The sequence below is a fragment of the Colias philodice genome, chromosome 18 (genome assembly GCF_061535455.1).
Source record: "Colias philodice isolate Cphi_HAF_F1 chromosome 18, ilColPhil1 Martin Lab GWU primary, whole genome shotgun sequence".
Lineage (NCBI taxonomy): Eukaryota > Metazoa > Arthropoda > Insecta > Lepidoptera > Pieridae > Colias > Colias philodice.
This window is the reverse complement of record NC_143103.1, coordinates 2,875,526-2,891,382: the sequence shown is the minus strand read 5'-3', so window position 1 is coordinate 2,891,382 and position 15,857 is coordinate 2,875,526. Positions and strand designations below refer to the sequence as shown.

At 33.7% G+C, this 15,857-nt stretch overlaps 2 protein-coding genes across 2 annotated transcripts; both read left to right on the top strand.

The window, feature by feature from the left end:
* Positions 1-978: 978 nt before the first annotated feature.
* Positions 979-5,344, top strand: LOC149480311 (dihydrolipoyllysine-residue succinyltransferase component of 2-oxoglutarate dehydrogenase complex, mitochondrial-like). Its single transcript, XM_089706582.1, has 7 exons — positions 979-1,076; positions 1,564-1,752; positions 2,446-2,606; positions 2,941-3,099; positions 3,309-3,442; positions 3,692-3,849; positions 4,663-5,344. The coding sequence occupies exons 1-7, from the start codon at positions 996-998 to the stop codon at positions 4,795-4,797; spliced, it is 1,017 nt and encodes a 338-aa protein (XP_089562708.1). The 5' UTR covers positions 979-995; the 3' UTR covers positions 4,798-5,344.
* Positions 5,345-6,519: 1,175 nt separating this feature from the next.
* On the top strand, positions 6,520-15,316 carry LOC149480310 (uncharacterized). Its single transcript, XM_089706417.1, has 7 exons — positions 6,520-6,958; positions 7,141-10,726; positions 11,056-11,247; positions 12,101-12,220; positions 12,782-13,039; positions 14,567-14,755; positions 15,136-15,316. Exons 1-7 carry the CDS (start codon positions 6,834-6,836, stop codon positions 15,211-15,213), a joined length of 4,548 nt encoding a protein of 1,515 aa, XP_089562543.1. The 5' UTR covers positions 6,520-6,833; the 3' UTR covers positions 15,214-15,316.
* The last annotated feature ends 541 nt before the right edge of the window (positions 15,317-15,857 follow it).

Genomic DNA, 15,857 nt, shown 5'->3' with positions numbered 1-15,857 from the left:
GCCGTTTAATAAATAATTTTATTTAAAAATATTATTTCTATTGTATCACTATTATTCTATTCTATCGCTCAAACATTTCCCAAATATTAGGCCCTTTTTGGTACGTACTAAACAAAAAAGAATATTCTTTCAGGTTGACATTGATAAGATTTTGTATTGAACTTCGTATTAAACTATGTTTTAAAAATATAATTAATCCACTCGCATATTTTTATATACAATTTATTGATGTAATATGTTGAAACGAAGACTGATACGCATTGTAAATTTCAATTTTAAAATAATTTTATACGTAGAGTATTGATACATCTATTCGCGTATTAAATATCAAAAATTTAATTGTTTTGCAGGTTTTACAGGCAAGTTCAAGAAATGTCACAAAGCATATTGTTGTTCGCAAATATTTTCACCAACCTGAATTTAAAACAAGGTAAATTGAGCAGTAACAAGAGTATCTCACATAGCTACCTACATAGTTATTTTCATCTACAGAAAATAATGTTTATTTTTATTTGTATAGATATGACGTGGTATGGAAATCGCTACGAATACAGTCCCATCAAATCCACACAAGTATTCCATTACAAGGGATAGAAGAGGTAAAATCACCAACTTTCCCAGACTCTGTTACAAGCGGTGACATCAAGTAAGTTATAAATTATTAAAAATGTGATAAATAAAATGCAATTCATCTAATTAGCCGGTATTTTAGTTTCTTAAATCAGCCCAGTTATCTGTATTTTCAATATTTTCTCGTTTATTTTTATTCTATTCAGTCCAGTTTAAAAATTTAGTTTGAATATCAGCACAGACTAATAATAATATACTACGTATACCTATCAGTAAAAAATGATCTGAGGATTGAATACTACGTCTATAATTGAATTATTTATATCTATTTCCCCTATAAAAGATTAATAAAGAAAGAAGGCGATGCAGTTGCAATGGATGAAGTAGTTCTGGAGATAGAAACAGACAAAACCGCGTTACCCGTGATGTCTCCCGGCAATGGGAAGATCGTCAAGATGTATGTGAAGAACGGGGATTCTGTTAAGTCACAACAGCCGCTGTTTCAAGTATGTATTTTTCTATTTAAAAATTCACCTTTTTTATTAATAATTGATACTTTTATAATTACTGAAGTCTCGTAATTTCAAAAGGTCGTAGTTAGATGTACCTACCTACATATTATACCTAAATATAAAGCTCGTTCAAACTTTTATATTATACCAGATTCGACTTTAATAAAAGCTTACTTATGTGTATTGTGTATTCCATTATACCTAACTATTGTTTTCTCAAAAATATTTTATATACAATTATAATGCATTTAATTAACATAATCAATTATTGCAATAAGTTAACAAAAGTAGGTAAAACACTTGTGTTTGATGTAATTTTTTTGGATATTTCTCGTTTTATTTTTAATAAGTTATTGTCATTTTACTCATTCGGTATACTACTTTAAATATTAGTTTAAAGTTTTTTGATATCTGTAATAGTTACGGATTAATCGCCTGTGCACACTTAACGATTACACCCTGTATGTGATATTGCTTCCAGGTAGACGTGACAGGCGTAGCGCCGGCACCAGCAGCCCCCGCCCCCGCCGCAGCCCCCGCGGCACCAAAACCCGCCGCCCCCGCTCCCGCAGCCCCCGCGCCCGCCCCCGCGGCACCCAAACCAGCTGCTCCATCCGCAGCGCCCGCACCGGCTAAAGCGGCGAAACCTGCGGCACCGGCTGGACCGACGGTATCTTTACACGCCTCACTCTTTTGTTTTTACTTCTTTGTTAAGCTATTGCATAGCTTCTATCACGGGCCTTGAGCGCGGGGATCGAATCCAGAAATTACGTAACGAAAAAGCCTCACGCTCCCCACTCCGACGGGCGCGGAGGTGTGGCTTGAAGGTACGCTATGCAATAGCTTTACCGCGGCAGTCCCCGAGTGCCACACGTCTTTTTTTACTATACGTGTAGTTCTTGTGCGGCATATATATAACTTGATGTGGTGGGTTCAGTCAAAGTGACATTCAACGAGCACAAGCACGGGCACAAGCATGTAAACATGTTGTATGTGCATGCGCCCGTGTTTGTTTGTTTGTACCGTAAGCACACAGGCTGCTTGCCGGGCTGCTTGCCACGCGTCAAAACGTACCAATAGGAATCGTTACATGCGCGCAAGTCGTTATTCAAATGCTCAAGTTTCTTTAATTTTCTTCAAAATAAGTACGATAAAAAAATAATTATCGTAATAAGTAATAACCATGGATAAAGACGAACAATAATTGAAGTGATTACTTTTAGTTCCACTAAGAATGAAAACTTACCCCAACCACTTTATTTTAAATTTGTTAGTACAAGCTTAAAAATCTATTTCGTTCAAATATCAGTCAGTTCCATTAATTATTTCTACAAGAAAATAGACAATATTATATTCTTCACAGTTGGCCGCGCAAAAGCTCGGCGATCCATCGAAAGTGATTACTGGCACCCGCACAGAGTTCCCAGTGCCCATGAACAGGATGAGGAAACGGATCGCTGAGAGGCTAAAAGAGGCGCAGAACACTTGCGCAATGCTGACTACTTTCAATGAGTGTGATATGAGGTAATTTTGCATCGTCTACTGCCCTAAGGGTGCGGAACTAAGTATTAATTAATGATCTCTTATTATAGTAAACATCAATATTTTAGAAAAAATGTAACCCCCTGTAGGTACTGAGTGTGTTACCAAATGGCAAATACATATATCGACAAAGAGTAACGTGGAACAGAATTGTCAACTAAATAAAATATTGTTATAAAGCAGAATATTATTATTTCAAGTGGAATATTTACTTATTTCGAAAATTTTTCTCTATTTTTTGTTCCTTAATCCTACTGTACTATTAATAATTACATCGTATTAATTATACTAATTATATGAATATACAATTTTCCAGTAAGCTAATGGCATTCCGTAAAGCGAATTTAGAGGCGTTCACGAAGAAGTACGGCGTGAAGCTCTCCTTCATGTCACCATTTCTGAAGGCCGCGGCAAACGCGCTGCAAGACCAGCCCGTTATCAACGCAGTTATTATCGGCGATGATGTAATTTACAGGTAAATTTCCCAATCTATCTTTAATTCATAATTTTCAATTCGCTAATTTACAAAATTATTAAATTAATTTACCATTTTCAAGTACTGGGTGGAATGCGTAGTGCTGTAGAAATTAAAATAATATCCACGTTCATAATTAATTCGGTGCAAATAATTAAACTAAATTATAGAGTAATAATAATGAAGTGCATATTTGTATCGTATTTCAGAGATTATGTCGATATTTCTGTGGCTGTGGCTACACCAAAGGGTCTGGTTACTCCTGTTATACGAAATGTTGAATCAATGGACTATCCGCGAATAGAATTAACTATTGCATCTGTCGCTGAGAGAGCCAGAAATGGTATGTTTTTACCTCTACAATAAAGAAGTAGAGTCTTTGAAAAAAAAGAATTATCTAATTGCCATTGTTTAAAGGAAGCTACCTTCATAGTTACATAAAATGAACTTTGCACCAGGGCCAATAACCACAAATCTGTTCAGATGTAACTGAAACTGGGGCCACTTATTTTATAACACACGCCCATGTGCCTTTTTTTCGACTAACCTATTTAGTTACCCGCACAAATAAAAAAAACAAATATGATTGCAGGTAAACTAACGCCAGCAGATATGCAAGGTGGGACGTTCACAATAAGCAACGGGGGAGTGTTCGGCTCCTTACTGTCCATGCCCATTATAAATATGCCGCAATCCGCTATACTCGGCATGCATGCTATTGTGCAGCGGCCCGTCGCTATACAGGGCAAGGTAATGTTTATGTAGGAGATGCTTAGACTCTAAAATCTCTAAAATTTAGAAGACTTGCTAGTGTCTTAGAAATTATTCGTAAAAGCTCTTTGGTCAGAACTTAGGCCACGCGCGAATCTCCATGAATTAGTGCGCAGATATTGCTCAATACAATGCAACACTTCGTCACTTCAGCTTCGTTATAATAATTATTAAACAAAATACGATACGCGTTCACTCATAACCGATACAGGCGATACATGAAGCCCTATATTACCGAAGAGTGATCAGGTGCAGAAATTCTACGGCAGAACTCAAAACCCTGAAACCCACCGATTATTATCCATAGATAGTAGCTTTATTGTTCCAATATCGCCTATTTAGTAATAGAGCTATACATATTATGTAACAAACATGTACTTAGCAAAAATTGTATTCTTATCTTTTTCCCCCAATAGTTAGTTATTATATTTATTTTACAAATTCAAAAATATAATTTATTATAAAAATTCAATTGAAATAACTAAATAAAATTTAGGAAATGCGTAGATATTATAATTCCACCATTGTGACCCGATACAAGAGCTTCATGACAGGAAATCATTTTGATTGTTATCGTACTTTCACCTTTTTTATCTATGACATTTAAATAAATGGTACCAGAACATCAATATTGATTCACGTAGCTTTATGCATCCATGCGTTTAAAGCGTCTATAAAAAATTATCAGTTACCCTACTCTTTAAAAAAATTACACTTTTAAAAATGTTGTTTGGTCCTTTGACTGGCGAATATTGTTATTAGACTGATAAATTAATTGATTTTTTTTTTTAGGTTGAAATAAGACCAATGATGTACTTGGCGCTGTCATATGACCACAGATTAGTAGATGGCCGTGAAGCTGTGTTCTTCTTGAAGAAAGTACGATCGGGAGTAGAAGATCCTACGTCAATATTAGCGGGAATTTAAGTTAGAATAAAATAATTACCTATCATGATTTGTAAGGAAAGCTGAGGATAGGACTATTATCTATCTACTGTTTAACTTTCGATTGGAACACTTAATTATATTATTGTATAATAATGATGTGGATACAATATAAAACTCAAAGGTTGCTAAGATTTATCTCTATTTACGACTGGTTCATATTCAATTTTTTTAATATTTCTAGGTATACTGTTATGACTTATGCCCATAATTTGTTACGACATTATGGCTCATCTTAATAAAATAGTAGAGCTCCATAAGTTGATTACAGTTTCTACTTAACTACCTACCTAGTTTTGCAATCCAATAACTTTGCCCAAAAACTTCAATTTAATTAATAATCTACTTTCATTAAACAGATATAAAGTTTACTGATATAGTTAAACATCGCCTTGGTGTATAACTGATGAGATAAACTCTAAACTAGATATTAAAAAAATAAAAATATTCACCTAAATACCTAGTTCAGGTTGACGAAAAACAACAGTGGCTTTATAATATTATGTACCTACCTACCTATGTTAAAATATTGTACATGTTCAGAATTGAACTTATAATTTTTAAATAAATGATGATCCTTGAATTTATTGTTTTAATTATTATTTTCCCTAGATATAATACGTAGTACAAAGTCAAAACTGTATAAGTACATTGAATATTTTTTTTAAAGAATACCTACTTGGAGAATGTGTGGATCTACAATCGATATATCGAAGCCAAAAATATAGTTTGGTCTGTTTGTCTGTAGGTATGCATGTCCGGGCTAAACTCAAAAAGTGCTGCATGGATTTACTTCAAATTTAGTACAGAGATACCTAGGTTCAGACCTGATAATTGGACATAAGTTTTATCCCGGAAATCCCACGGGAACGGGGACTATGCAGGTTTTTCTTTGTCTACGCGGGCGAAGCCGCTGAGGGAAAACTATATAATAAATATTAAATACCTAACAAAGCTTAAAATTGTAAATCCTATTTGATTCTAATCTAACTTCCGAAATTACAAACCGTCGAAAATCCGTTACATTTGCTTGCAATATAATTAACGTATTTTACATCTGACTATCCCGTGAGATTGTTACCAACTAAAAAAATATTATATAGGTAACGTCTTATTAATAAGCCCACTTCCGTGGGTATATTATAACGCTTAGATTACAAAATAAAATATCCTTTTATTTTGTAATCTAAGTTATAACGTTTCAATTTTACAGTACCAAAAAATAATTTACGTAGATCTAGTATTGAGTTTAGTTTGCATGTCTTTGATCTGTCATCTGCTTAGTGATCTAAGGTCATCTGAGTGGATTATATTATCACATATTATTGACAAAAATATTAAATCAAAAGTTACGTCTAACATTAAAGTTAATTCCACATAATCAGGTTTAAATAAGGAGAAACCTTAGGGAGAAACAATAACATATATTCAATTCAAATTTTGTCTCGTTGTATTAACTTATTTAATATTCTGTGTTAATATTTATTTATTATGTATTAACCATGGTATTAACATAGTGTTGATTACATTCACTTTTACTAGCGTTAGCTACTATTATAATATTGTTTGCTGTGCTATTACAAGATTACAGTCACAGCAGTATTTGAATTTCGTGCCAATCAAATAAAGACATTCGATTGGTTAATGCCGTTGTTAAACAGTATTATCCACAGTATTATCATATTTTAACGACAACTATTATAAAAACAGTTTTTTATTATAATATCCACTAGAATAATGTAATATTTATTTAAACTAATATGTACAGTGTTTGTATTTTGCATAAAAAAGTAAAACATTTAGACATCTGTCAAATATAATGTCAAAATTAGGTTATGTCTGCTCTGTTAAATTTAATATCTGTTTGTGTTTTTGATACGAGTGGAAATTGATCAGACTTGTTTATTTTGCAAAATAATTGCTGTGTACTACTAAGAGTTAACAATTTAGCGAAGTAAATGACTTGTTTTTGGTGTGAATTCAATCGTGTGTGATTTATTATGAAATAAAATTGAAAGATGAGACGAGGTCATCAAGGAATTGGCGGATGGCGTAATGAAACTCCGAGACATTACAGACCGCGAAACGGCGGCAATCCTCATTTTAGACCTCAAAGGAACTTTCCTCTATTAAGTTCTCCCAGGTACCTATATTTAATCTCTTGCAAATTGAAATAAAAGCTTTGCAATAACATAACATTATTTAGGTACCTACTACTTATTTATATTACATTATTATAACCGCCTACATTCAATTAGCATTGAGATATAATCGATATTCGATTTTAGTGAAATTTTGTTTCTAAGTTTTATTATTATGTTACAGATTCCCACCACCCGGTCCAAGGTCGCATAGACCAAATTTCTCACATCGCCATGATAACGATGATCATGACAGATCTCGATATAGATCTGATTTATCACATTATTCATTTACCAGATCAAGTGATAAACAACATCATAATGAAAGACAAATTTTGCCTCTTTTACAACAAAACATGAAACATGGTAGTAATGTAAACACCAACTCATACCATGGCACTAGCAATCCTGATCGGTATCATGTCAACAGCATGGGAGACATCGACCATAGGCAAATACAGCACAAAAGAGACTTCAAATCTCACCCAATTCCACCATGGAATGTTGATAACCAATTTCAAGATATTGACGATCGAGCCTATAATAGGACATATAAAAATGACTCAATGGAGCAAAATAAAACACAACCAGAATATGTTGGTCATAGACCACCATCATCAGATCACTATGGCGGAAATCCAATTTCATCTATAGAAAACTCGAATACTTTTAGTAGGTCTGTTGATGATACTGTAAATATTGTTAGAAAACGATTATTGAACAAAAATGATAGTCAACACACACCAGAAAGCAGAAATCAAGAGGAAAATGTTGTTGATAATTCAAACATCATGGAATCGGCTAGTAGTCATCATGAACAGCCAGTGAAGAAAAAATTACCAAGACAAAGACAAAATATTAAAGTAAATTGCGATAAAATTAAAAATAAAATATTTCATCAATTGTTCAAAATGGATAAAGAAAAGATACATAAGCTGTTAGACAATCCAAATTCATCAACAAAATTTGAGTATGCTATAAATAGTTTATTGACGGAATCGCAGAATAGCTTTAACCAACATTTGAGATCTGTTGCGGAGAAATCTCTATGTTCGTCAAGTACCGAATTTATGGAAAATGATAATAATACCATATATGAAGATACATTTATGAAACAGATGCAATGCATCTTAGACCCTCAGGACACTGTGCTTCTTGAAGATATTAAGCCAGTTGTGATGGCCGAGCTCAGTAAAGTATTACAGTTAGATGAATTTGAACATCGATTTGATACAAATGAGAAAAATAATTTTCCATCATTATATCAAGGTGATGAAACTGATTATTGTCATGAATATCAAGACGCATATAACCCAAGAGAACTACCTCAAAGCAATACCAATGACAGCACAAATAATACAGAAAACTATAACTATAATTTTGTTGATCAAGCAGATAATTATTACGGGCCTTATGAAGACCAGCATACTGGCCAACAAAGTGATGACGAGCCTAAGCCATTGTTTGAAAGACGACCCAGACGAAAAAGCTGCAATTTCAGTCGTGATAGAAATAATACAACAGAGAACAGAAATATGAGGAAGAGTGTAGACAGTAGACTAACTGATTACTTTCCAAGAGAGGAAAAGTTTAGACCAAAGGAAGAAGCTCCACCACTATTTGACGCTAATGTAGAACTGGGAGATGTAGAAGATACATTTGCAGAGTTAGATAAACAATATCATGTTGCAGTGGACCATGACTTTATTGAAAATGATGATTTATGTAATCCTGTACCAGATTTTAATAAAAATCCGTACTCAGAACTTAATATAAAACAAGAGAAAAACAATATACATGACTTACAGCCGCTGAGCCAAGACTCATTTAATAATCATAATAATTTCCAGAATGATCAAAGTGAGTTTAATCCAGATACTACCAATTCATTAGAGGACACAACTTATCAACACTCATGTCAAATGAAAGGAATGGAAGTGAAAAGTAATAATAATGACAATGAAAACTCAAATATTATTACAACACCCAAAACTTCTTCATCATCAAATTCAAGGAAAAGATCGATAGAGCAAAAACCGTCTCACCGTAAAGAAAAACGAAAAAAAATGGATGAAAAATGTGACACTACTCATAAAACAAATAATAAAAACGAAATGTTACATGACAATGATTTTATAAATAAAGAAAAAATTCAGTCATCAAAGTCTACCTCTAGTGTAATTTCTAAGAAAAATGACAAAACTCCTCCCTCTGAGGAGAGAAGAAAGAGCTCTAGTGAGAAAAATTATTCCGATAAATATGTAAAAAGAAAAGAAAGTGAAGTAAAACAAAATAATAGTAGGAAAAGGCAAACTTCAACTTCATCAAATCATTCCATCAGTCCAAAAAATAATGATACCTCCAAAAACCTACACACCCCATCAAAAACTGAGACAAAAATTACTTTAAAAACGATAGATATATTTACAGAACAGCCTAAAAAAGTAAATTTACACCAAGCTTACCGAAATACAGCTCAGCAAATTAATACTAAAAAAATTGCAGAAATTAAACCAAAACCCACATATTTGTTACACCAAAAATCTTCGAAAAAGCATGAAGTGAGTACACAAGTCATAAAAAGATTATTAACAAAAGAAACCCAAACATCAGACTCAAAATGTTCAACTTCAAGGTTTTGCCAGACAGTCAAAACTAAATGTGCTACAAAAGGAATACAAACTGATGTGGAGTTACCTAACAAATCAAACAAAGGGTCCAAATCTACAGACACATTTGAAAGAATGAAGGAAATTGACTTAGAGATCCAGGTGTTATTACAAGAAAAGTTTAAATTGTATAACTCCTTAGAAAGCAAAGAAGGAGCGGTCCCAATGCAATCATTGGGTATGACTGTTCTTAATGTCGGTACTTTGGATGATAACAAAGAAAGTAATGAAGATTTAGAAGATGACATTGTTAATAATTTTACCAGTATACCAGAAGAAGAACTAGAGCAAATTGCCTTTGAAACAGCTCAAGATAATCAAAATCAATCATTTGTGAGCACTCGTCGTAATCAGCGACGGAAGGGATTACAGAACAGGCCAGACTCTGAAAGCCCGCATGGATTTACCAAGGATAAAAAAAAATCTAAATCTCCTAATATTTCACTTATTGAACAAATTATAACTGATGATCGTCCTTTGGAGGATATAATATCCCTTGATGATCTTGAAGTAACTCCAGTAAAATCTAAACCAAAATCAAGACAAAGACCAAAGAAAAAGGCAGCTCCCAAAAGAAAAAGAAAAACTAGTCCTGAGACTGTTGAATTGAAAGAATGCTATGTCCTTCTTATACGAGAGGATTTAAGTAAATATTCAATATGCAACAAAATTGAGGAGATTGTGTCTGATTTGGTTGGTATAGAAGATATAAAAAGAGAATTTGAAGATGATGTAAATTATATTGCTGATACTAGAGCAGGAGTATCAGCAGAAAGAGCAGTACCAAGTGAAGAGACTATTATTGAGGAGACTATTGTCAATGACCTACAGTTTGATATGTTAGATGTGTCAGAGGACATTGTTATTGGAGATCATTGTGAAGTTAAATGTACTGATGAAAAGGAAGCTATTGATCATCCAGATGTACCTATAAGTGAGGAAATCATTTTGGATAACAGCCAGTCGTCTATGGAAGATGTAACCACTCCGGCTGAAAGTCAAGGTGGTGAATGCAAATTATATGACTACTCATCTGATGAGAACCTTCAACGTGATTCATTGATTGTTAGCGGAAATGCTGATGCCATTTTGGCAATTGAGGTATGTTTAATATTCTTATTAGATAAAGCATGTATTTTTAATTTATTTATTTATCTGAAATGATTAAATTTATTAGCTCTTATTGTTTACATACACATTGTTATGTGAAACTGTATTTTAAATTCATCTAATGCAAAAATTTTCCTTAGATCACCATGATACCATAATAGTTAATTCAACTATGGCTTCAGTCTGTCACAAAATACTTTAATTTTATTTTTAATTTCAATTCATTCTTTAATTTTTTTACTTTAATATTATGCAAACTTAAAAATTAAAATATTATAATTTTAGAACATTTTACACTATGTCTATCATTTCTGTTACAGTGTGTTGAACAGAACTTCCTAGCGGCAGGCCTTGATGGCAATGTATATTATTTCAATGGAGATGGGCAGCTCATCACCACATTACGAGGATCAAACTTGGCTGTGACTTGCCTCACTATAGTCAAGGAGAAATATGGCACCACTGTTTACACGGGTTCATTGGATTCTCGAATACGATATTACGATTTAGAGGTAAGGATCGTGAAAATATAATAATTTATAGGTAGTTTTAAAGAATTAAGTAACATAAATATAAAAAAATTCTACTTTCGATAATAAGCTGATCTTTTGGCATATTGGTCCGGGAGCCAGCAGCAGATTTTATGACCAAGTTCCTCTCAAGCGGTAATTAGTAAAATGCATCAAAGTATAGTATTATGAAGCCTCGTGAACGTCAGCTGGAGCTCGGTTGGGGGGAAGAGCGGTTGTAGCCTCCCGTATCAGCTGACGGCTTTTCCACCAAGATACAGCCAGCTGACATATATATTTATCCACAGTTACATATAAGCTATCATCAGGTAAATTTTTGTTTGAGAGGAAATAACGGAAAATAAATTTTTCTTTAAATTTAACTTTCATGTTCGAGACACCAGCTGACGTATAATACACCATGTTGTAACCAGCTGACTATTTTTTTTTCGTTGAGATATTGGGTTAGCTACAATTTGACAAATTTTTAGCTGAGAGGAAATGAATGAATGAATGTATTTTTTTTCCTATGTGCGTGGGAGGCTACAACCGCTCACCCCCCCAACCGAGCGCCAGCTGACGTTCACGAGGCTTTATAATACTATACTCTCATGCGTCTGACGAATTATCTCTTGAGAGGAAATAGTTAACCAAATTTGCACCTGGCTCCCTGTTAAGAACGATATATTGTTTACTAATTTACTACTATTTAAATTCAAAATAGAAATAATAATTTTAAAAATTCCTGAATATTATGTCCTTGGGATTGCAGTAGCTAAAATTGTAAAATGAATAATAAAGTCGATTTATTTATATATAAATGTGCTTAATTTAATACATAATTCACTCTTTTCAGACTGGTCTAGAAAAAGGTCCAGAGTGTAATGTTCTAAGTCCCATACAGACAATGGATAGAGCTTGGGACACAGTGTTTGTAGGTACAAGGACTGGATTTGTTCTGCAGTTTGAGTGCAAAGTAAGTTATTAATTAATTTTACAATATATAATTTTTTAATTAAAACTTGCAAATATTAATATCACAATAACAATTCATTGAAGACATTATAATATGTCTATCTACATTTGGATTCTTAATAAAAATAGCCTTCAACAGAAGGTATGTTTGAGTTAAATAAGATTTTTATGCACAATAATTGATTGATTATACTGGAAAAATTGAAAACACACGCTATAAAAGCAAACAAAAATTGCTACTTACATATTACATAATATGAATTTCTTATAATTTTTCTTTTCCTTCAATATACTTAGAGACAATTTTTTTAAAGTGAAACTTTTATTACATCGATCGTCTCAAACTTTTTGGTCTGTGTAGCGCATGTCGCGTGTATCGCGGCTGCCGAGTAGGTATACCTACCGACCGTCGACCGTCACGCGACATGCGCTACACAAAGCAGTGTTCGGAACGGTTCGAACAGTTTCACTTTTACCGTGGTTTCATAAAACCACACAACATTTTTTTTTCTATTAAAAATATTAAAATTATACCATAATTGTATGTTTTATTATTTTTCAGAATAACATGTTAATACCAGTGAGTACGGTGAAGTTCTCGGACCAATCTATACTCGCGCTTCGTGCAATGAAGGAGGGGCCACGTAAAGTGCTACTAGTGGCCGCTAGATCTGAGAACGTGACGGTCAGAGACGCGCAAACCGGTCTGTTGTTGCGTACTCTGTGCGGGCCGAAGATGACGGTATATACGCTGTTGTATGAAGACGGGAAGGTGTACTGTGGCACAAGTAACCATCAGATACAAGTGTTTGATTATACTGTGAGTATTAGTCATATTTATAAGTGCTATTCCTGTATCAAATTTATGGTTTGAATAATCTTTAATTAGAACATTTGTCTGCAATACTTTGCTAGAGTTTTACAATATACACACACTAAACACATAACATATTTAAGTGCCTACCTACTGAATTAAATAACATCTCTTTTCCTACTTTTCATTAATCATTTCAAACTTGGCAACACATCCATACTAATATTATAAATGCGAAAGTAACTCTGTCTGTCTGTCTGTTACTCAATCACGCCTAAACTACTGAACCATAGAGATCTAGAGAGATGCCAATCGCTTGCGCTGAGTACGAAACCTGTGTCTCATAACAAATTTACGCACACAACAGTAAACAAAATAAAAACAATACTTCGCGTTGTGTGCGTGTCATCACACAAAAATTTGAGAGCGACTATTCGTTCGCACACTAGATTGTAAGTGACGTACGTATACAGCACCACACAGCCGCAAGATATGCGTTTACGATAGGGATTGCTTGTCGATAAAATGAGAAACGTTAAAATTAAAACAATTTATAGGCAATACAGTAACTACGTAGAAAATAGAAATGGACACCTTGATGGTAGCATTCATGGTGATGAAGTACATAAAGCATTGCCTATTGACTTATTGTAAAGTAATATAAGTATGAAATAAGTGACTTCTTTTTTTAATCCATGTATAATAATTACTATAAAATTATTGCTCGAGTACCTATCAAATAATAATAATACAATCAGATATTAAGCTAATAGTAATACATTATGATATAAAAATAAGGTAGTAAAATAATACATAATACGATAAAAAATCCGAATCTTATCGACATGGACACACTCGACGCGCATCCTCAACTAACGACCGCGAGCAGCGGCCTGTACTACACGATCGAACGTTTTGTTAGCTTTATTATGTTCATTATACATTGCGGTATTCGAACTTCGCGTTTGAATAGAGTCACGTATAGAAGAAGCATTGTAAACTATTTACATAAATTATTGTGACTGTTTTTCTGTCACATAATGAAGACAAGAAATCACTCTACGTAATATTGTTTTTGAAATTTTAGTAAGAAAATCGTATAATTTTCAGTACTTACCGATGGTATGTGATTCCATTTGACTTAAAGTTGCTGGTTTCACTTCGGTTTTTACAAACTTTAACGGAACAACACGGCATTGTCAAATAATACCCGGCCGACGGTCGAACGTCAACTGAATGCAACAAACAGCATGTGTTCTTTTTTTGGGCATATTGCTGCGACATCGGCCCCGCCCCCTAACCATATCTCCCTTTAGTTTCTTTGATCTGTGTACTGAACCAATTTGCATGAAATTTGGTATAGAGATATTTTGATACCCGAGAAAGGACATAGGCTACTTTTTACCCCGGGACATAGGATAGGTTTTATCCCGGAAATCCCACGGGTACGGAAACTATGCGGGTTTTTCTTTGAAAACGCGGGTGAAGCCGCGGGCGGAAAGCTAGTTTATAATATTTATGATTGTGTTATAGAGCGGCGCGCACGTGGGCACGCACGAGGGCGGCAAGGGCGCGGTGTGCCTGCGCGCGACCGGCGGGCTCGTGTTCGCGGGCTGCTACGACGGGTGCGTGTACGTGTACCGCGAGGGCGAGCCGCGCCCGCTCGCGCAGCTGCGCGGCCCGAGCCTCATGCTGCTCTCGCTAGCGGTGCAGGGGAGTAAGGTGAGGCGGGAGATTTGAAATTGGAATGTTTTATTTTTATTTTTGGAGGTACAGATTAAAAAAGTATTGATGAAAATTTTTTTTTATAAGGAGAATAGGTAATTAGGATTAGGTAAAAAATTTTACAGTACCTACTGAATTATCTATTGTCTATTGTTTTCGTTATTTTTCATGGATTCTTTTAAATTTGTGAGTTTGTCTTCATTGCTTGAAAATTTCATTGTTTTATGTATTTTGACAAAATCCAATATCAACTTTTTCTATAATGATCAATTATTATTGAAAATATGGTAGCCTATTCTTTATTTTTCCTATGTTAATTTTGGAGACATGCTTCTTCCATAAGCAGAATAATTTATGGACATATTTATTTGTTTCAGATAATTGCAGGGTTCAAAGACAGAAGCCTGTATATATGGAAGATTCCGCTATGTATATTACAAGAGATGATATTGTAAATCCCTACTTTAAGTTGTAGATTCACCTTTACTGATTATGTATTTACTTTATATTGTAACACCTTTGTATATAGAATAAATGGGTTATGAAGTTTTTTTTCCTAAATAATCTGTTTTATTGAAAAACCTTACCTTTAGCTTTAGTTAACTATAAGTGCTAATGTGATAAATAAAAATTACAACTAAGTATTACCATGGATGGACCCAATAAAATATTTTTCCATGCTATTACGATTATAACTAAACTTTACTTCGTCTTTCTAATGCAACTTTTCTGTGCGCTTGTATGTTTCAATAATAATTTCTCCCTAATCATCCCTAATAATAAACTGCGACTACATTAGCCACTATGGACAAAATATATAATAAATATATATAATAAACGATATTATATTATATGAATGTTGAAATGCCTGAATGTACAATTCAACCATAATAAAAATATTTCATATAATAAAAGTGTAGAAGAGTTAAATTCTGCACAATATGTTCTGCACATTTAATAAAAACGACAAAAAAATACTCTTCAAGGTTGCCATAAGGTTTGTTCATACAAGTAACATTAACATAAGCTAAAAAATCGTTTCAATTTTTTTTGTGACTGTTACAGGCCACGTCCACGCACAAAATAACGGGACCGATTT